The sequence below is a fragment of the Chanos chanos genome, chromosome 2, assembly GCF_902362185.1.
Source record: "Chanos chanos chromosome 2, fChaCha1.1, whole genome shotgun sequence".
In the NCBI taxonomy this organism is placed as follows: domain Eukaryota; kingdom Metazoa; phylum Chordata; class Actinopteri; order Gonorynchiformes; family Chanidae; genus Chanos; species Chanos chanos.
In genome coordinates this window covers 23,360,724-23,381,651 of record NC_044496.1, presented here as the reverse complement: position 1 = coordinate 23,381,651, position 20,928 = coordinate 23,360,724, and the positions used below count along the sequence as shown (strand labels likewise).

At 40.2% G+C, this 20,928-nt stretch overlaps 1 protein-coding gene across 2 annotated transcripts; it reads right to left on the bottom strand.

Moving 5' to 3' along the window:
- Positions 1-920: 920 nt before the first annotated feature.
- pkp3b (plakophilin 3b) lies at positions 921-16,003 on the bottom strand. 2 transcript variants are annotated; one of them, XM_030794292.1, is made up of 13 exons: positions 15,575-16,003; positions 9,819-9,910; positions 8,106-8,791; positions 7,861-7,984; positions 6,796-7,000; positions 5,575-5,749; positions 5,222-5,339; positions 4,648-4,812; positions 4,303-4,485; positions 4,004-4,157; positions 3,049-3,244; positions 2,728-2,815; positions 921-1,507 (listed from the first exon to the last, which is right to left on the bottom strand). In XM_030794292.1, exons 1-13 carry the CDS (start codon positions 15,792-15,794, stop codon positions 1,466-1,468), a joined length of 2,448 nt encoding a protein of 815 aa, XP_030650152.1. In that variant the 5' UTR covers positions 15,795-16,003; the 3' UTR covers positions 921-1,465. The 2 variants fall into 2 exon arrangements, with proteins under 2 accessions (XP_030650152.1, XP_030650153.1); XM_030794293.1 differs by having other exon boundaries at positions 4,303-4,482.
- Between the last annotated feature and the right edge of the window lie 4,925 nt (positions 16,004-20,928).

Below are 20,928 nucleotides of genomic sequence, written 5' to 3'. Positions count from 1 at the left end.
TGTGTGTGTGTGTGTGTGTCTGTGTGTGTGTGTGTGTGTGTGTGTGTGTGTGTTTGTGTTTGTGTGTTTGTGTTTGTGTTTGTGTGTGTGTGTGTGTGTGTGTGTGTTCAGAAGGGACAGGTTAGGTAGGCGGGGTTGCTCTGTTAGATAATACAAACAAAACATGAGCCTTGCGAAATGGAAGACGGACTAACAAAAGGAGCACTGGCTAATAGCAAATGAATAATGTATGTGCTTTGGTTGATATGCTGTAACCGGGGCAGGTCAGGTTAAGCCCATGCATAGTAAATGGGTTGATCCCTCACCACCTAGTTAAAAAAAGCCTTTCACAACACTCAGGTCTTCACATGGACAAGAGGTCTCAACTATACCATAAAGACAACACTCAAACACAGCCTGCCACAGTACGGCAGTAAAGTAATATGATTTCAACAGTATCATTTATTGCTTTCAAAGTATGTTAGTTTGAACAGTCTGGCAAGTTCCATACCTTTTATGACTTCATGACTGTAAAGCATATTATGCCTGGTATGATAAAAGCTTGTGTTCCACTGGCTTAAACAGGTCTCCACTTCACAGAGTCATGCCCAAAAAAGTAATATCCCATCGTAACCAAATGTAGACTTTAAGAAAATAATTAGCCAGTGTGCTTTTCAAAAAAAAAAAAAAAAGCTATTCTCATATTAAAAATTACATCCCTCTCAAATTTGCAATATCCACATAACTCAATAATGGTGTTACATCTGGTGAATTACTAGAAACGAAGCTTTGAATTGGTTGCTACCCTTCAAGATAATAGAGGAATGAGTACTCTGTATTTACTTCCACCATCTCTTGTGGTTGTTCATACTGTGAGGCAGAAAAAAAGCATAAAAATACTTACAATTCTTAAAAATTAAAGAAATTAGTTGGGTAAAAAAAAAACACTGTTATTGTGTGTGAGTTTCTGTCAGTCTTTGTTCACACATGCTCTGTGTCTGTAGTAGAAAACGGAGCCTAGACCTTTGGCTGTGTGATTATTGATTGCTCTGTGTAAACCTCAGTGTAAGTCTCAGTCTATGTGTTATGCCATAACCTGCAGCAAAAGACTCAGATAGGTGCTCCGCGGCCTCACCCCAGCTGGCCTCTATGTTTGGGCTCTCAAACATACACTATCTCTGGTCCATCTCCCCCAATGGGACACATGCTCACTTCACACGCACAGCGGGTGGGAGCGGTGCAAGAAAGTGGGTCACATCCAGCAACGATGGTGCAAAATAAAAGTAAGGGTTTTTTTGTTTGTTTTTTCAGGGACCGACAAAAAAGTTATATAAGAAAAGAAAAAAAGAAAAGAAAAAAAGAGAACTGAATTGGGTCTGGTGGGTTGGGGGTGAGGGAGGGGGGCTGTGTATGAGTGGATTGCTTGGGTGCCCACTCACTCCCTTTGCCCTTTATGAAAATGAATCCGTGACGATGACCGTGGTGATCAGATGGTAGAGTCAGCGAAGTCTCTCCTCGCGAAGCCCTTCTACAAAGACAGAAAAAGAAAACATTTATCGCCACTCTCCCTTCGTTAATAATTTACAATGATCAGCATTCATACTGCTGTGTTGATTTTTTTTAAACCATATTTTAAACATCAGATGACGCTGTGTTTTAAAAGATGCTTTCGAGACAATACAGTGAAGGTATGCATTGTGATGAAGTAATGTTGAGTGATTTACTGGTGCGCTTTTGGAGCACACGGCCAAGTCAACCCAAAACATATGGTTACTCAATCATCTGAAACTACGTGAGTTTGATGACAATAGACAGAGGAAGCTTAAGCCCAGGGTTAGACAATGTAGAATAAGAGAGACGGAAAAAAGAGAAGCTGCAGTTGATGAACTGGAGAGATAAATGCCTTTAGCCCTAATAGATCGTAGGATTACCGAGGACAGTGAGAAAGACAGGCAACACCCAACATTCCACTGTCACATTCCACGCTCACTACCTATCTGACCAAGGCTTTTAGAACAGCTAAAAGAAGGAACAAAGCAAATGGTACACACAGCTGCACGTCAGCAGGGGGTAAGAGAGTACAGAACCCAGCTCATCAGAATCTAATATCTTGTCAAATGTCTGCCATCAACAGTAAAATATGTGTAAACATACAACAAACGCATTCCAGATATGGAATGTAACATGTGCATCCCTGTCTTGCTTAACATAAACATAAAAAGTGAGAGAGTAAAAGATAATCATTAACAGATCTCTGAGCAAACGTTTGCCTAGCTGACCTTAACCAATGAGATGGGTTTTTATTTATTTTATTTTTTTTTCATTCAGCTCGGAAGGCTGAACCAGACAAGGCCTTAATGGAAAACACGTGAGTAATAGGGGAGAAAAAGAGGTCAAGCACTCGGGCAGGATATCTAATCAGGTCTGGAAAACACGCTTCCTGCTCCTTCCCCGAGTCTTCCTGACCGTCACAGACTACATTTACCCGCCGTCACACAGCTGAGAGATGACCGCTATTTGCTCTTTTGAAAGCAGCCCATACCAAAAGTAGCACCCAATATTTAAAGTCAAATTTGCTGAGGCTTTGCATACGATCCTTAAAACATGCCTGAAGTCTACATCTCATCTAAATGTCTGCTTCAAGGCATAAATACATGGCTCAGCAGTTACACAATGCTAAAAGACTGTCTTGTTCCATCTTCGGTTTAGCGGGGAGGAAAGAGACCGGAGCGCTTTGCTTTGTCTCACCTGTTTGAACTCTCTGTGTAGCTTGTTGTATTGGAACATGTTGCAGAGAACAGTGGAGGCAGCTTTAGCCGCCTTCAGCTTGCCTGGACTAAAGAAAAACAGGAAATTAGAAAAACAAGGGAGACCCAGTCTGAAGAAAGGGTGTGGGGTACAACAAAGGACATACGCAGAACTAGTAAGACCCCGGCCACAAAAATGCAGTAGAAAGACATTAACACTGTGCAGAAAAAAAAAACTCCTCAAAAAAAAAGAAAAAAAAAAAAAAGAGGTGCAATGAGAATAATGCTAAAATGAAAAAAAACTGCCAATAGTGCGCTCTACCTGTTATCATGGGCAGTCTTGATGCCCACCAGCTTGGGAAGTCCATCAAAGTAGGCAATGTCCCGAGCAGCCAAATAGCTGCCGACAACAAGATTATTGAGAGCTCCACAGATGTTGACTACCACCTCACTGCATGGTTCCTTCTCATGTCCGTCATTCGGAAGTTTGTTCACCAAGACGTTCACTACTTTGGTAGCTGTGAAAACGAAGTGAAGGAAACAGCGTGAAAAAATAAGGAGAACAAGAACAGTGCTGAACACCGTTATAATGTCAAGCATGAATTATGACTGTGTTGTGGCGGAAACACATTATGATCCAAAAGGGACCATAATCAGAAAGAAATCTCTGGGTTTTGAGGGAAGCAGAAATTGGGTGGAGATCGTTGGATTACAGTGTGAAGAAAACTGGAAATGAAAAAGGAATGAGAAATATGGGAGTTGGGTTGACTGTACAGTCAAGGGACATATTTTGTGGGAACGAAAGAAGCCAGCAAGAGAAAAACAGGGTGTAGGGTGGGAGGAATTTTGAGTAGTAGCAGTTGAGCAGTAAACATAAATATAGAAGACAGGCAGAGAGAATACTGTGGAGTCAATAAAGTGACTGAATTGGCATTGACATTGAGACATTGCGACATTGCCGAAAGAAATGCACTGATACTAAACAACTAATCACATACAGTCCTAACCTGATGAAAAAAAGAAAAATTCTTATGTCTCAATATTTCAGTGAAGTATATTTAAACGTTCTGGTTTCCTTTACTTGCCAGACACCACTTTGGAACATAATTGCTAAATAGGATTTGTGTTACCATATTTAAAGTCATAAATGTTAGAGAATCCCAGCTGTAGAGCCTTTCAGTGATCTGAACTCCGCTCCCGGAGCGTGTAGGTTCGTATGGTGAAGTGTGGCACAGGGATAGATATGGAGATAAAATTCACTGTCGGTTCTGACTGACCCATATCTGCCTTGTTCCTGCTGTGGCGGGACAGGTTCCTGAGGAGGCCCGTGAGGGAGCGCAGCTCCAAATCAGTGGGCGTCCGCAGCTGATCCAAAATCACAGGCAACATACGCTCCTGCTCCAGAGCCACTCTACTCAACACTGAAGCCCACTGAGAGAGAGAGAGAGAGAGAGAGACATACAGACATACAGACAGACAGACAGACAGAAACAGAGACAGAGAGAGAAGGTCCACAGATTAAACTGAGAACAGTGAATAGGGACTTCTGAGCGCTGGCGTGAAAGGGGTTTCCTACCCGAGCATCTCCCGCCGTAATGTTCTGAAGAGCACCAGCGGCAGCCTCTCGCGTGGTAGTGTTGGTGTCACAGTTCTGGAGAACACGATTATACAGCCCCACTATCTGAGGATGCCAGAGCCACTCTGCTCCCTTAGGTTGCCTGGCCACCTCTGAGAATGTGGAGAGCTCCTGGTTCCTCTGCTGGGGGGAAAAAAAAAATCAGCTCCATCAGATGCAACACACTGCAAGGACACTATATTTCCCATAATGCCTCTGACTATTCACTAATGACAGATATCCTGAATAATAGCTGTGGGATTTATCTAATTTATGGGCACATGACCTCTGTTTGTTGTGACCTACCTCTTTGGCCTTCTTGCTCTGAGGAGTGAAACAGCCAATGGCACTGATGTGTTGGGTGTCCTGTGCGCGTGTGGGCCCCTCCAGCCGTAACAGGACAGAGGCTGGGATCTCACTGTAGAGCTGATAGGACAGGTTCCTTAGCACACACACACAATTCTCCACACCCTGCAGAGACAGAGGGAGAACAAGAGGTCATGAATGAAAAAAGAAACAGCCAAGTTTGTTGTCTCAGTGGACAGTATTAAACAGTGTTCAAATACAGCACAATGTAAGGTCCTAGGATAACCTTGGGCTTGAGAAACAGTGACTTTAATCATTTTCTTTGTTGTTTGTAGCAGGTATTTGGACATTTAAAAGGCCACAATAAATTGTTAATAAAGTTTATTAATAAAAAATGGTTCAGTACAACATAACACAATTTCACTGTATGCAGTGACAATACTGTAAAGTACATGATCATGCCAACACAATGTCTTGATTTAATGTGATTGCAGTCATTTTCATCCATTTAAGTACTATGCGATTCTAGTCCAGTCCAGAAATGTGATTGGCCATTCCGGTTCCCATGTCTAACCTTGTTGTCTGCTTTTCCCTCCTCAAGGCAATTCTTGATGTAGCCCACTAGAGAGTCAACCAGACCCCGCGTGTCCCTCATCTGCTGTCTTGTTCTGCCGTTCACTGAACTCAGGTTTCTGGATCATAAATTACACACAACATGCACAAGAAAGAAAGAGGGCTGAAGGTCCCAGATTCAAATGGTAACATATTTCTGAGGTTGCATGAAGAATAAATCTTTGTGTGTGGGAATGTTTCACATATCAGAGGATAGGTTAAAACCTATTCACTGTTTTGTGTGTGTGTGTGTGTGTGTGTGTGTCTGTGTGTGTGTCTGTGTCTGCGTGTCTGTGTGTGTTTGTGCAGTAATACCTCAGGCAGCCTGTGGTGTTGTAAAAGATGTCTGCCTCAGATGGAGTCTGTTGGATGACTCCAGAGTCTCCTCCTCCTGAGAGAGGCACTAACACTCTTTCTGTGAGCTCTCCAAGTGTCTCTCTGGCCAATTTCTCTTTCAGACTGTCCTTGGAGGACAGGTTCCACAGTATGCCTGCAGAGAGTGGAGAGAGAGAGGAAGACAGACAGTGAGAGACACAGAGAGAGATACAGAGAGACAGAGAGATAAAAATGGGGGCATGAAAGTGAGAAAGAGGGGCAAGAAAAGATTTGCAAAAAAACTCTTCAAGAGCATTCAACAATCACGGAAAAAAAAGAAGAGCTGAGTTGGACAATGTTGAGTAAGCCTTTTCTATTGGCCTTTGTTTATTTAATATGATGAAATCAGTGCTCTCCGGTCTTGTTTTCTCTGGATTAGTCTTTACGAGAAGTAATAAAAGTGAAAGATTCTATCTCCATAGTAGTGTTTTTGTTAGAAAGCACCTTCTTATCTCATTATGAATAACTGGGCAGATGCCAGTCTTTGGATCACTTTTTAAATTTGTTTTCAGGCAATCAAGCAGTCAACTGTATAGAAAAAGGACAATGATGAAACAAAGAAAACACTGAACATTGTTCCCAGGATCTGCATTTTCTGACCCATTCAAAGCTGAGGACACAGGAACTAAAGAGTTTATGTTGTGGGGACTTGGCATAAATACTACTGAAATAAATCTGTGGGGAACAACACCGTGAAACCTGGCAACCCAGAATGGTGCACCCAGCTGGGCCCAAAGAATGTCAAGGACTGTTTGTGTGTGTGTGTCAGGGGGGGTGATAGCTGAGCTTTCACAAAGTACAAAGGCTGCTGGGTAACACCCTGCCCACCGTTCCACTTGCTCACAGATTGGACAGTGTCCAGATTACAGGGGATTTTGTCAGCAGTACCAGGAACATGGAACACTCCAGTTACCTCTGTTCAACCTGTTCATGTACTCACACAACTCAGGGATTTTGTTTTGGTTTGCTTTTGATTTTTTGGCTTTTTTTTTCAAATACAGTTTTAGTTATGACTCTTTCTAAACTGACCGCCAGAAACCAATTTTATTAACTGCCCGATATCCATATTACGCTACAGCTTTCCAGGCCATCTTCAGATGTCCTGTAATCATACAATAGATATATCACACTATACGAGCAAATACAGATAAACTCCTGTACCTGTTATGTTCTTGCGTAGTTCATCATCCAGTTCCTGTAATGCTCCAACGAGTTTGCTGATGCCCCCAGCTTCGATGAGTGCTGTCTTGTTGTCCATGTTTTCATAGATGAGGTTGCGGGTGGCTCCAGTGGCGTAACGCTGTACCTCCTGATTGTCGCTACTGAAGAGCTGCACCAGCGCTGAGATTCCCTTCAAATGACGCACCTACAGCGGGAAAAGAGGACATAGAGTCTAAAATGTCATTCGGGAGGGTTTTAGACCGACATGGCAACAAACTCTGACATCCACAGTTTAATGAAAAGTCTGCCCAACCCTTCCCAGCATGTGATCTCAGGAAAAAACACCCTGATCCCCTGCAAGAGTTGAGCATGATTAAGGGACACTGTGAGGATATTTTGTGCATCTGGTTTTACTCAGACAACAGAAAACATTGCTTATAAAAACAGGTTACTGAACATTGACTCATCCTGTTGGTTTGTAATAACTCTCCAACACAATAAATTTCTGCTGAAATCTGTAGATGTTTTTAAATAATCTAATAAAATACTTTACATATCTAAACATGAACAGCTGTTTGAGTCAAAGGCTGTTTGTTAGTGACATTCTGATGCACATCCAAAGAATATAGAAACAATGGCATTTCCATCTGATTAATGCAAAAATTAAGATTTGCTAATCAAAACACTTCAAACATCTCTGGAATGGCTGCAGCTATGGAGAAATATTCAAACACCCATCTGTCCTGCAAATGTGTTGTGGGAGACACCAATATTCTCTTGTTGCAAATTATAAAGCAACAAGTCAGGTCATTAGCCTTGTGTATTTAAATCCATTAACTCTGCATCTTCCACTGGCTGATAAAAGCAAGAAAAATCAAAAACATGTTGTCTGTTGTTTATTTTTAACTGTGATGTCATCTTTCTTCACTATTAATCTTTTAAATCCAGTTGTGAAAATAGAATACTTTGAGATTGACTCAATAACCTAAGCATATGCCACTCTTATGTCGAGTCTGAATGTCTGTATTTCTAATGCATATACATGGTGTAGGTAAGGTCATATACCTGGCTCTTGGCATCGCTGCTGTGGTAACACTGATGTTGAATGTAGGCAGCTCCTAGAACCTGCATGGCAGTGTCAGCCATGGAGAGGTAACTGACTGCAGTGGGCATATCCAGACTTTGCATTCTGTTCATTAACCAAGAGAAGAAGAGGATACAGGTTCAATGACCAAAACACAGTAATAGTGCAAAAGTTCTGGTTCGTGATTGGCTGACAGGTTAATCACACAGTAAATACAGTCCCTCACCTGCCTGCGGTGTCACTGCCCCCAGATCCGTCTGCCACCACGTCACATACATCCACACCTTTCCCAACACTTCTCAGGCTGCGCACGGAAGAGGCCCGGCGCATCGGAGCTTGGTACGGTCCTCCGCCAAACACACTACTGCCCCCACTGGATACTTGCTGCCACTGCATGGAGCTGTTTGCCCGCTGTTGTTGTTGTTGTTGTTGTTGTTGCTGATAATGATGATACTGCTGCTGCTGGAGTTGCCGATTATTAATACGGCTGATTGTACGATGAGAGGGGCCTTTGAAAGCGTAATGATGAGTCAATTCTGCCTCCCTCCAGCCTCTTCCAGAGCCATCTCGTGCCAAGGTACCACTGAGGGTACGGCGCATGGGTGCCGGGTTGGGCAAAGAGCCCCCACTGTAAAAAGACCGCTCAGCGGTCATGCCCTCTCGTGCCACCCAACTGCCCACGGGGGACGGCTGTTGCGGCACAGTGTGAAGGCCCACAGAAGTCTTCTCCTGCTCGATTCTACTGCCTGCTTTGGACTGCCCGGTGTAATACCCGCCCAAGTGTGTATCATCGTAGAAATGATGCGGATGGCCGCCGGCTACGGTCGTGGCCAAACTGATCTTGCGCTGCGACCCCACCTCCACGGCCGAACGGGATGAAAATCCCCCGGAATACTGAGCCACACGGGGGGTCTGAGAGAGGAGGAATGTGAAGCCCCAAAATACCCCAGAGGAGCAGGATTCAGATAGATTGGAAAAGAAAACAAGTACGAGATGAAGAAACAGAAAGAAATTGGGAAAGTAAAGAAATGAGTAGTAGAGGGAGAGGAGAACAAACAAGAAGAAACGTTGGTTTGAAGTTTGACAAAAACGGCACAAAATTATCGTCACAACAAGCATTTAGGCCAACGAACTGGTCTCTTTTCTGTTTCAGTAAAAACTTGCTGGTGTCTGCTCTCCCGCTCCCTTGCTGCTATCTCACTGAGGGTTAAAATGGAGGGCTGCTTTTCAGCCTGCCTAATGAGGTCATGAGTGGGGAATGTTTAAGATGCGAACTGAGCTGTGTGCAGGGGCCCATACACACTGCACTGCACTTCACCTTCCAAACACAGTCCTGACAAGACCCTGAGAAATACGGCATCTCACTGTGATAAGGGCGCGGCCATCAGCATGGGCCGTGGCATAAAACTAACAAATACTTATTGTCAAAGTAAGCAAATTATCCTATTGTTTTCAAAATTGTCATTGACAAACAGGATTTCAAAGTGAAAAAAAAAAACTGAGCAAAAGGGGTTTTGAATGCAAAAGAATATGAACTTATATTGCTTCTTAGGTTTCAAATAGCATTTACGAATAATTAAACCAGAGTTATGATTTTATTGTCATGAAGCGCAACAATACATCAATTAACATTAACATATTAACCATTGCTATGTCTAAAATACATAAACATGAATGAAGAACTCTTTTTTAAATAGTAGACATTTATTTTGTTTTGCAAAAGAAATAGTGTTGCAAAGAATGCAAAATTAGTGACTGCAGTGCTGAGAAATACTTGGAGAAATCTGAAAACAGATAATCAAATCTTGTTGTGAGTACTTCATTAATATATATCCCCCAAACCTATGCTATCCTTTTCTATTCTTTTCTATTCTGTTCCCCAAGGTCTGATGACAACCCTAGATTTGTATTAGACAGCAGAATAGGATGTCGCACTTACAGCTATGGGTCTGCTCCCAGTCAACACAAGTGAGTTGGAGCTGAATCCCGTATTGTGGGTGTGGTATCTTGTTGTCGCCAAGCCATCGTAGTCTAGAGAAATAGTAGAGACGAACCGTCAGCAATAGTTTGTCTCACCCCTGTTCTGTTTATTCGATCTAACATCACACTTACGGGCAGTGACAGTTCATTTTAATCTGGAAGAAGTTTTCTGGGCTGCCTCACTCAGAGACATGACCCAATTGACACCTGATTCTTCTCTTTCATTAAGTCCTTTAGCTCATGTGAAAACATCACTTTTTCCACGAACTTACCATCCTATGTGATTGCTAATGCTTAATTGGATGTGAACAACCAGTAGACATCCACAAACACAGTGGGCATTTGGCCTGGAACGCACTCCCAGAGAGAGTTAGCAAACTAATCAGTGGTTTTGGCAAGGGATCTGGAACAATAGTTCTGTCACGAGTGACATATTAAGACTAATGAAATGAAGGCAGAATCATTTCAGAGGGAGGTCTTTTGTCTTCTTTTATCTTCTTTCTGAGGCTACTCCAGTCCACGTCTTATCCAGGGCTTGGCACTGAGCCATTCTCCTTTTACACTCTCACAGACACAGAAAAACAACCATTTGACTTTTCTCCCAAACAAATGTTCTCAGTGTGTGAAGAAACACAACAGAGCAAGATTGTACTGAGCATCTCTAGTTTGTACCTAGGGCTAACATATGTTTTAACTGGGCTAAAGAGAGTGATTTATTTCAATAAATGAATTGTAAACATATATAAAAAATCTGTTATTTAAGAAACTTAGGAGAGGTTGATTTAGACAGTCTAAGGAGTAACTGAGAGACCAATGAGTGTAAAAGGGGTTGAGGAGAACAGATGAAGTAACTGACTTACTGTAAAGCTGTGTGAGGGATTATGTACTGATGGGAATGAAAAAAGAACAGACAAAGATCAGACAGACTTCAGCAGGTCAAAGGAGAGTCAACTAACTGATGAAAATCTGGGCCTTAAATTTTTTCTGATTCTCTTTTCAAAAATGAGTGACAGCCCGACTTTGATAAAGTTAGAGACTCATAAAAGGCTAAGCACTACCTAACACAGTTCTCCAACAGACATGTCTCCATTATACTACAGAGTTTTTTTTTTTTTAAACTTCTTATATTTGCTTTTCACAAGACAGGTTTTGAGTGCTCTAGTCTGTTAAAAATCAGGTCTCCAAGGTCACTGTTAAATGAAGTTCTAACTAAAACATTGGAGGACCATTGGCATATTATAGTTACACTATGGTATAAACTGAATGATGTAATTATGTTGGTGCCATGAGATGGAGCTCCTCTCAGCAGCACTTCAGAGGATGAGTAGCAGTAACTCATAATGAGACATTTTAAACTTCCTTCTTGGATGAGCGAGAAATCCTCCCCCTCATTCTCTGACAGTGAATTATACACGAATAACAAATGCTATTTCTCAGCCAAAGGCCATCAACCTTTGTATGAGACAATTCACATTCCTGTTCTTTCCCATGTCTGAGTTTCTCCAACTAAAGCCACTTACGTACAGGATGTGAAAAAAAAAACACTCTTTCGAACTAAACTAGCCTTATGTAAATACTAACAACCTGGCTCTGACAGGAACAGTGTAGAAATTCTTATGAGAGAGGAAGTTGGCAAGATTGGTTATATTAAGACACAGCAAAACCTGAGATTATGATGTGCTTCATGGTTTCTTAAAAGCATTATTTTCTCTGGACAGTTTCTCTGGATCCTGAAGTCCCTTCAGTATCTGGCTGAGAACATTTTAAAGTCCTAAATTGTTAATGAAACTACAGGAAGGCTGGTCTACAGGTATGTCCTGTGGCTCAGGTTCCTGGGATGGGGTGAATGGAAGCAAGTTCTGGGTGTAAGATTACTGAAATTGAGACATCTGGTTTTCCTCAACGTGCCTTTGTGTGACGAGAGCATGTGAAGCTCGTGATCTGATCTCACTTGTCATTCCTTTCAAATGGATAAAATGGTTAGTGCAATATATTCAAGCAAACCCCTTAGAAATCCACTGTCACACACTCAGTAATCAGACACTTATGTATTTACAATAAATTATGCAGTTGCAACCTTTGTTGTGACAGCCAAAAGTTATATATTAATCCTCACTAACACTGTGACTTTAGCCTAATCTGACTGGTACTATTTATCAACAGCCTCGGTGAGCTGTAAAAAAAAAAAAAAAAAAAAAAAAAAAAGTTTAATCGGTTAGGCAAACTACATGTAGTTATATTTAAGCACATTAGTCATTTCAAGTGTGGTATAGGGTCAGTTGCAAAAGACATAGTTTAGCATAAGTTCAGGGCGTGGGTTACAAAACTCTGCACAAATGGAAAATGGCCTCTTCCTGTGGAACTGGCTGATCTAAACTGCAGATCAAAAACCCCCTGGTAGTCTACAGGTTATGATGCATTCATGTCTCGCTCTCGGAACAGAACACTTGCTACTTGTTTACCCTATCCAGATCAGCTGACCACTGACAATAAAAGGGTCTCATTGTTATAGATGGACGGGAAATGCTGGTGAGCATGTTCACACTTCTTCTGGAAAATCCACAGCGGTGTAATTTTAAAAGATTGGTCAGGGTCCAAATGAGTAATTTCAGGTTTTCCCAAAAAGGATGTCTCCCAAAATGGAAATTTCTGTTATCTGATTATTTATTAAATAGATAGTAAGTATGATGTACATGTACAGCTCTATTAATCAAATAGCATATGTATGAGGTATGTATATGAAATTCTCATCAATAAATTCACTGAAAATTGATGACACACCACATGTCCTAAGAAGTCAATCATCTTATCAACTGCACTGCATTTCATCATTGGCCCCACCAAAACAGGGAGCAGAGCAACTCACTGATTCAATTTTGTAATTTATATATTTATTTTTGACAGAGAAGCTTGAACTACAACATCTGCTCGCTGTTCAGTTACAAAACGCACCCGCAATATGGAATCAATTTATGAAGCATGAAGAAACAATTGAAACCAGCTTTCATGTTGAAAACAGTCAGATAAATATGTGTTTGGTATGAGTGAGTGTTCTCATACCTCTTTAACACCGAACCCTAAAAGTGCTGGGCTATTTAGCCTGTCAGACCAGCACACCACTCTCCTTCTCACTCAGCCCTCCCTCTAAAATAGAACTGAAGTTTGATAAGTCCATGACGCTGGCTTAACTGGGATTTTTTCCAGACAAAGGAAGCTGAATCAGGCTCTAGCCACACCACGACAGGGGTCACAGTCAGGTCATTAGTAAACAATGTACTGATCAAAATCTGCTCATGGGTACTGTTAGAATTAGTAGTACTACTGGAACTCAACTTCAGATTTTCATTTAAGTTGGTTTTCACAAAGTAACCCTTTAAACTAATGTTTACTTGACTAAAATGTCCTGAACATTCAAAGCAAAAGCATCAGCTACCTAGTCAAACTCATGCTATGTGGCAAAAATTTAATCACACTCTGTCTTTTGTAAAAAATATTTGATTACAGAGTTCAGTGAATGTTACTGCCCACACATAGATGTGGGCTGACCCGCTGGAACACTACATGACACCTCTGACATCACGCCGAACACCAAATGACTGAACGGTGAAATCATTATCAGTGAAATTACTCCTCACTGATTGAAAAAAAAATGACTTCATTTTTGGACGCAAAGCAGGGAACAATACAAATGTAACATTCTTCACAAGGAGAAGTAAGGAACCAAACTAAATACATGTGCACTGGATTAATATTTCAGAGGTAATTAAGAGCCCTTACCACTCTATTTATTCTATCTCTCATGCTATTGATTACAGTCATTTCTAGGGTGCATCAGCTGTTCAACTGTAAATGCAAAGCATCAGCATTCAGTTGCAGATAGCTTTAAGAGCGAGTGTTTACTATGTCTGAGGAAAAGGTAAGATGGAGATATGATATCAATGTGGCAGGGAATGACCCTACACTAACTCCAATTTCCAGTCTTTGCCAAAGAGAGAAAGTTGATACCTGTCCCGTCCCAGAGGGGTGTCTCTGTTTCTGCTCTCCACATACAAACACAGAATTCTCTAGACTGATCTCATTCCCTCTCATTTCGCCTAAATGACCTGTTTTGGAGATTTACATCTGAATGACACCACAGCTGCGCTCACTCACAGTTTCGTCATACTGGGGAAAAAGGGGGCCCGTCCCTTCTGTTACCTAAAAAAATTGACTCTCTGCTTTAGAACCATGAACCTCATCCATTTTTCTGTGAGGGATTCAGATCAGCACAGGTGTAGTGATAATACATTAGACAGTGAAATCACAGAAGGCTATGAAACTTGCCAAAGGTGTCAATGGGAGGTAACAGAAACTGAAACCTTAACCATTCCTATCACTGTTGAAGTTTCGTTATCTACATAAAAATATTACAGATAAGATGTTGCGGACTTTCCCAGGCAGAGTTTTATCTGTTTTAATCTGCATTTCCATCACCAATAATAGTATCCTTTTTTTGGGCAAACAGTTATCATCTGCACATCCTTTAGATTGAATTAGAATCCATTTAACTGGGAAAAATTCAGTTGAAATAGTGTTATGCCCTAGTGAAATTCAGGCTGTATGGCTGAAGATTCACAGTATGTCTGAACATACAAAAAATCAAAGATCCCATTGTCTTCTAGAATCAGTCAAACCAGGGAGTGAGAGGTTACAGTATGTCATCTATGACATGGGGTAGAAAGCCACAGCTGAGAAGTGGTTTTCTCAGCAAATATTTCTGAGCCCTCCTTTACTGAAGACTGTGACTCTGGAATAAAAAGTCCACTAATGTTAAGGCCACTAAATATTGGCTGATTTGCTGTATCACAGCTTGTGATAACTTAACGTATCGGTCTCAGTCAAATGTTTCACTTAACAAACATCGTTTCTCTTTGCTAACTGGGTATATCACGTGGACTCAGTTAACGTACCACTCACACCATCCTCATTATTAAAGCATGTAATATTCAGCAATATAGATAGGAATTTGTCTCACTGTTATGAAAAAGAAGACAGCCAAGGAGCACGTGGATATCGAGTAAGGTATTTTACAGACAGAAGTCAGTTTAGAGCTGTATCATAAAATATGCTGGAGCAATTTAATGAAAAGTTCAAAGCCAATTATGTATCCAAGGAAATTGTGGCTTATTTTAGATTTACATACAAAGGCAGAACCATGGTGTCTTCCAGAGTGTTCTATAGAGTGTTATTTATAATAAGTTAATAACTCCTCTCAACCAAAATACTCTGTATTTCACTTTGAATACATAGTGTTACACTCAGCATGCCATGCCATGGGCACTTTTCTCTCTCCCTCTCTCTCTCTCCCTCTCTCTCTCTCTGTATACACACACACACACACATGTATATATGTATGTATGTACGTACGTATGTATGTATACATATATGTATTGTCAGTTAAACGTAACTGGCTCGTGATTTATGAGGTAATTGTGTGTCAGAAGTTTACGTTAACTAGAGGGGACGTGCTGAATTCCAGAGTGTTCATAGGATTCCGACGCTGGAGGTTTGTGACTATTTTGGACACTGATTAACGGTGCAATTCACGAGAGAATTGCAAAGGCAAAGCAAATAAAACTAAATAAACAATGAGTGTGCGGTCTCACTCTGAAGTTCTCAATATATAGATACATTTAAAAATGATGAGTATACTTTTGTAAAACAGGTGTTGCATACCTGATGAATGATGTAGAGTACCAAGCTTCGGTAGAGCACTGGCCTTTTCAGCGAGGCGCTGTTGAACCTGCTGCTGGACCCGCTTCGCTTTGGCCAGCTCATCCGACCCTGTGCCCCCATGTCCGAGTTGACTGTCGGATGGAACTGCATAAGTAGTGACTGAAGTGTTTAGCTGTATGGCGGACAGAAAAAAACCCTCAGTCGCCACTGTCGTACTCATTTTATAACTTTTTTAAACGGAAAAAAAAAAATAATAATTCCACAAGGTGCAAAGAGAATTTTTACAAAATCTTGCGTAAATGTCCTTGGGACGTGGTTGCAAACCAGAATTTCTTTACGGTTTATTTTTAGAGTATCTTTCATTAAAATAAAAAAATCGAAATTCCATCCAACGCAATTCGTATAAAGTGGAGGAGCATGAAGCACAGACCTAGGAACTTTGTGAGCACTGCGGCTATGTTGGCTAACCTGCCCAACCCGCACCCCTACGCTCCTCTCCGCCCCGCTGTTGTCTACAGAGCTGGGGGTAGAGTGGGCGGAAGGGCGGGGTCTCCACTTGGTCACTCATGAACAGTCCAGTTCAAACCAGTGGTCAAACACAAATTAAGAGCCCTACAATCTCTCTTCATCCTAAAGCAAACAAACCAGCCGTAATTAAAACTGCATATTACATAGACATATATTACAAGTTTGAAACAATCTATAGAGCGTCTTCTTTAATCATACCCTATAATGGATGTTAGAAAAAAGAGTCACTGCGCCAAATCGCTGACTAAATATCAAATTACATGTTAAAATACAGCGTTTATTCAATGACATATTATCACTCATTATGTACTGTTTAAGTTAAGGGCTTGGTATGTTCTCGTGGAACTTAGAATTAAACCAGTCTCTGACCAAGTGACTTCTAATCATTCCACAAAAGTACATAGATTTATATCTATGTACTTCTGTGGAATGATTAAAAGTCAGAGAGACACGAGGGTAGTTTTCAAATTAGCCAGTCTATTTACAACCCATAGATTTGGGGCATAGAGGTGTAATCTAACTGAAGTTCTTTAAAGGTGTTTTTTCCCTTTCTCTTAACATATTGCTAACATATTGCTTAAGTCAAAGCAGGAAGAAACAAATGTATTGGCCAGGTAAACTCAAATTTCCCTGTGGACTGTACTATACCATAAATATGGCTGTATCCAGATAACTGATGCAGCAGATGCAAGAGCCCCGTACTGCTTGCACCTTCACAAGATGCTCATTCTTATTGATAGGAGACCATATGGCTTTGAACCCTGTTCTCTGTAATCTCAGTTAATTACATAAAATTAAATTATATTTTTAACGTATCAGAATGTCAGAATACTTATCTATACAAAATGTTGCAATACAAACCTATACAAAGAGTTTGAGAACACTCACCATCCTTGGGAGTCTGAAAGCTCTTGTTTTACTGTGCTGTTGATTTTCTACTGTCCTCTTTTCTTTTTCACACCAAACCTTCTACCTGTTCCTCCTCCTAATCGTCTCCTTACTGTCTGTTTTTGATCCAGTTCCCCCACTCCTCTCCTCTCTTACTCCTCTCCCCTTCTTCTTTTACAAACCTTTAAAGAGTTTGTTGAGGAGTGCTCCTGCTTCCTTCTCATAGCATCTCCAAATTACTAGTAATTCCAAATGTTTTTGGGGAAAGAGGGTGTGGGGAGACATGCGTCAAAGACATTCGCTCTTAGTCACACCATGAGGTGGAGATGTTCAGATCTGGAATGTTATGGCTAATCATATTGTGTGAGTATAAGGTCAGTTACATTTTCAGTTCACTGAAAATACTGAAAGAGTATTACCCACCCAGATGAAACAACAAAAACATCAACAACAGAAAAAGAATTTCACAGTAAGCCATTTTGCCTTTTGAGGCGAATATGAATCCAAAATTATCAGTGTGTATCAGTAGTTATTTTACTATTACAATTAGACGTATTAAAAATGTATAATAAATGTATAAAAGTCTTTTATGAAACATAGATATGTTTTCTGAATGCTGTCGTTTATTCAATGCCTAACAGTTCAGCCTTTGGTATGTAAATATTTTAAAAGGTTCTATTGTCTTGTTTTCTGGTGCTTCCGTTCAAGATGACCTACGGGAACACATTGTTATAAAACCAGGCAGAAGCCAGTGACACACCCTGTAAAGACATGCATGACAAGTTTGGGTGGTCACCAGTTCTAATGAATCCCCAATTAAGCTACATGATTTTTCATTCATTATTTTAAAAGCATTTAAAGGACTCACTCTGAAACCGTTGCATTCTTTGGATGACTGGGTGAAGTTGTCTGTTCAGCTGATAAGAGAAATGAAACCATTGTTCTAGTCTTCAGCTAAAAACAATTGTCACTTAATCACGAAAAAGAAAATATTCAGAAGCAGAGCAAAACTCTGTCAAGAACATTTTGACTTGTGTTTGACATAGTGTTTGGAAAGTTTTTCTCATATGTAAGTTTTTTGGTAATCTTTTTAAGTGCATATACTCACGAGTGTTCAAAAGTCATATATACATATATATGTAATTTATGTTCAGCCTTCCATCATGAAAAAATACTGACATCTTCTACATTTCTACACTAGTCAATGATAACAGATAAAACAGATAGAATGTGTGAACTTTACACTGATTTTAATGACTCTCCTCAAAACCTTTGTGTCTCTGAGGATATTGAAAAAAGGCTTATAGCATCACCTAGTGGTGTTACAAGCAAAAAAATCCCCCCCAAAAACATCATTTTTATTTTCTTATCTCTAAACCTCAAAGGTCACGCTACTGAAATTGTCTTTCTGCAGAGGTTTCTCTGGATATGCACAAAGAAGAAAAAGAAAAACAAGGAACAAATATATGTTAGTTCCAGGACTTCTTCTGACATACAGCTCCCTCAGATTCATCAGGTAAGGAACATTGGTAAAGCCGGTAGGTAAAGAAATGTAAGCCGATGTGCAAAAATAAATCAGTCCCTTTGTTCTAGAAGTCCAGCTGGTTTTTCGTTTTACCAGCCAAAATATCTCTCTTACTGCCCTAAGAACACACACACCTGCTTACCATATGGTTATGCACATCATCTGGAAGACCAGGAAAGAACCAGTCTCCAGAGTAGACCTTTCTCTGCTTATTGCTGCAAGTATTCAAGAGGAGAAAATCAGTCTCTTGGTTCTATTGTCTATATGACAGAGGTCATATCACACACCTTACTGGGTGGTTATCACTGTTTATGAATCAATAACAATACTGTAACAAAACAGTTAAAGGAAACACACGATGGATCCTTGCAAAAGGAAGATATGAACTTTTTTGTTTTGTACAGAGGATATCCTCAAGAGGTGAAATATTGCTGTATATTGAGATGTGACTTAATGAGATCCAAATTTAAATCAATTTCAAAAATACAAAAAAACAAACAAACAAAAACAATAAAAGGTTGCTTTCAATAAAGCTGGGATATAAGGAAACTCTTGTGAGGACACCCTTGTATGCTTCTAATGGAAATGTTTCTATATTCACAGCTAACAATAAGTGAACACCTGTGCAACTATTTAGACAAATTTAGAGAAACATTAACTTTTATAAAACATCAGTACAGATTTTAAGGAGATTTTAAGGTGATGTTTTTTTTTTCATTTTGAATAATATTGTGCACAACATTTCTGGAAAAAAAAACCAAACTTCATTTGATGCATGCATTTTGAAGTTACAATCCGTTAGAATGCTCCCAATTTCAAAGTTGTCATGTACGTGTAATTGTCATTTTACATTTTTGAGCTAAATTGTCCCACTTTCCATTTCAAGGTGTATTTGACTTTAAAACATCTGCATGCTGTACTTTTAAACATGAGGAAGGGTGTTTGAAATATTCAAAAGTTCCATACTGCATCAAACATGTGCACAAACACACACACAGACACACAGAAACACACACACACACACACACACACACGCACTCTCTCTCACAGTGGGAAAAATATCATTTTGCTATATGGCTACAACTTTTAGAAGGAAAATGTGCCTCATGACTATTGTCATGATGAAGTATTAACATTATAGGGACCTGTGCTTCCTTAATCACTATATGCTGCAAAAATGTATCTGTGTGTTAGAACAATGAGCATTTATTATGTAGAAGACAAGGCCTCTGAGTGTCTGTAACACCTGGGAGCAAGCACCAAGTGTCTGGTGCTCTATGAGAAAAGTTATCTTGTATACCCCCACACATGTCCTTGGAAGTCTGTCTTACTGTTTGAAAAAGCTCTGTGCACCTTAACCTGAGAGAGAACTGTGCTTCACCTCTAAGGCGTACTTCTCCTGTGTTGCACAAGATAAGGATTGATTCATCACATCTGACGTTTATTGTCTCTGAGAATTAGTAATTCTCATTACAGGGGACTCCAAATTCCCCTTACAACACACACACACACACACACACACACACACACACACACACACACACACACACACACACTCCTCTAAAAGTATGCTGTTCTCTATGTGGCAAGGGTGTGATCATTTTCTAAGCTACTTCAATAATTTTAGCATAAAAAGTACAATGTTAGTATGCCCTCCCACGTTTAGTTTAAAACAAGTGCGCTCAAAGCATAGAATAAAATTCTTTTTCATATGGGATGGAAATTAAGCCTTGAGCAAATAAACAGGAAATAAATGAATTCGGTTTGATGCATTCAAACAAAACAATCACTGGTGGGGAAAAAACCCCCAAAAAACACTTAACTGTGATGAGTTACCCTCAGACAGTTCCACAAGCCACTGTTTCAGATTTATATTTAAATATTTCAATAAAATAATTTAAAAAAAAAAAAGACGTGACACCGATGTGGCCACACATCCTTTTTATGACATTACAAACAACAGACGAACCTGTTAAAAAAAATATTGACGAAAGTATTGCTTATTTATTTGTTTGTTCGGTAACAGAGTATTCATATGAAAACTGGTTGTATTTTTGAAGCTGTCATTTGCTAGGGATAATGTTTTATCATTTATGTTTTCTTTGTGCATCTTCTTTCATTCTCAATGGAAATAATTTACTTCATTATCATTTCATCAGATTTTCCACCCTGAGACTTTTCTTCACCAATATCAAGGCATTTGTCTATTCTCACACACTTATGCGGAGCAAAAGTGTATTCCATGATAACCCAGCTTCCTAGTATGTAGATTTTGGAGAGGATAAAGGCTCATTCTTGAAAGCACATGTTAAGCGTCCCCTGTAAGCTCTGGCAATCTCTGCCAAGTGTGTCTATGAAGATGTCCTAGGTTATAGAACTTTGGACCATCCAAATCTTTCAGGTGACGACATGC

Coding starts and splice junctions, on each gene's coding strand:
- pkp3b (XM_030794292.1), bottom strand. CDS start 15,794: ATGAGTACGACAGTGGCGACTGAGGGTTTTTTTCTGTCCGCCATACAG. Junction 7,985..8,105: donor GGCAGTGACACCGCAGGCAG/GTGAGGGACTGT, acceptor GTTAATGAACAG/AATGCAAAGTCTGGATATGC. Junction 4,813..5,221: donor AGGGAAAAGCAGACAACAAG/GTTAGACATGGG, acceptor CTGTCTCTGCAG/GGTGTGGAGAATTGTGTGTG.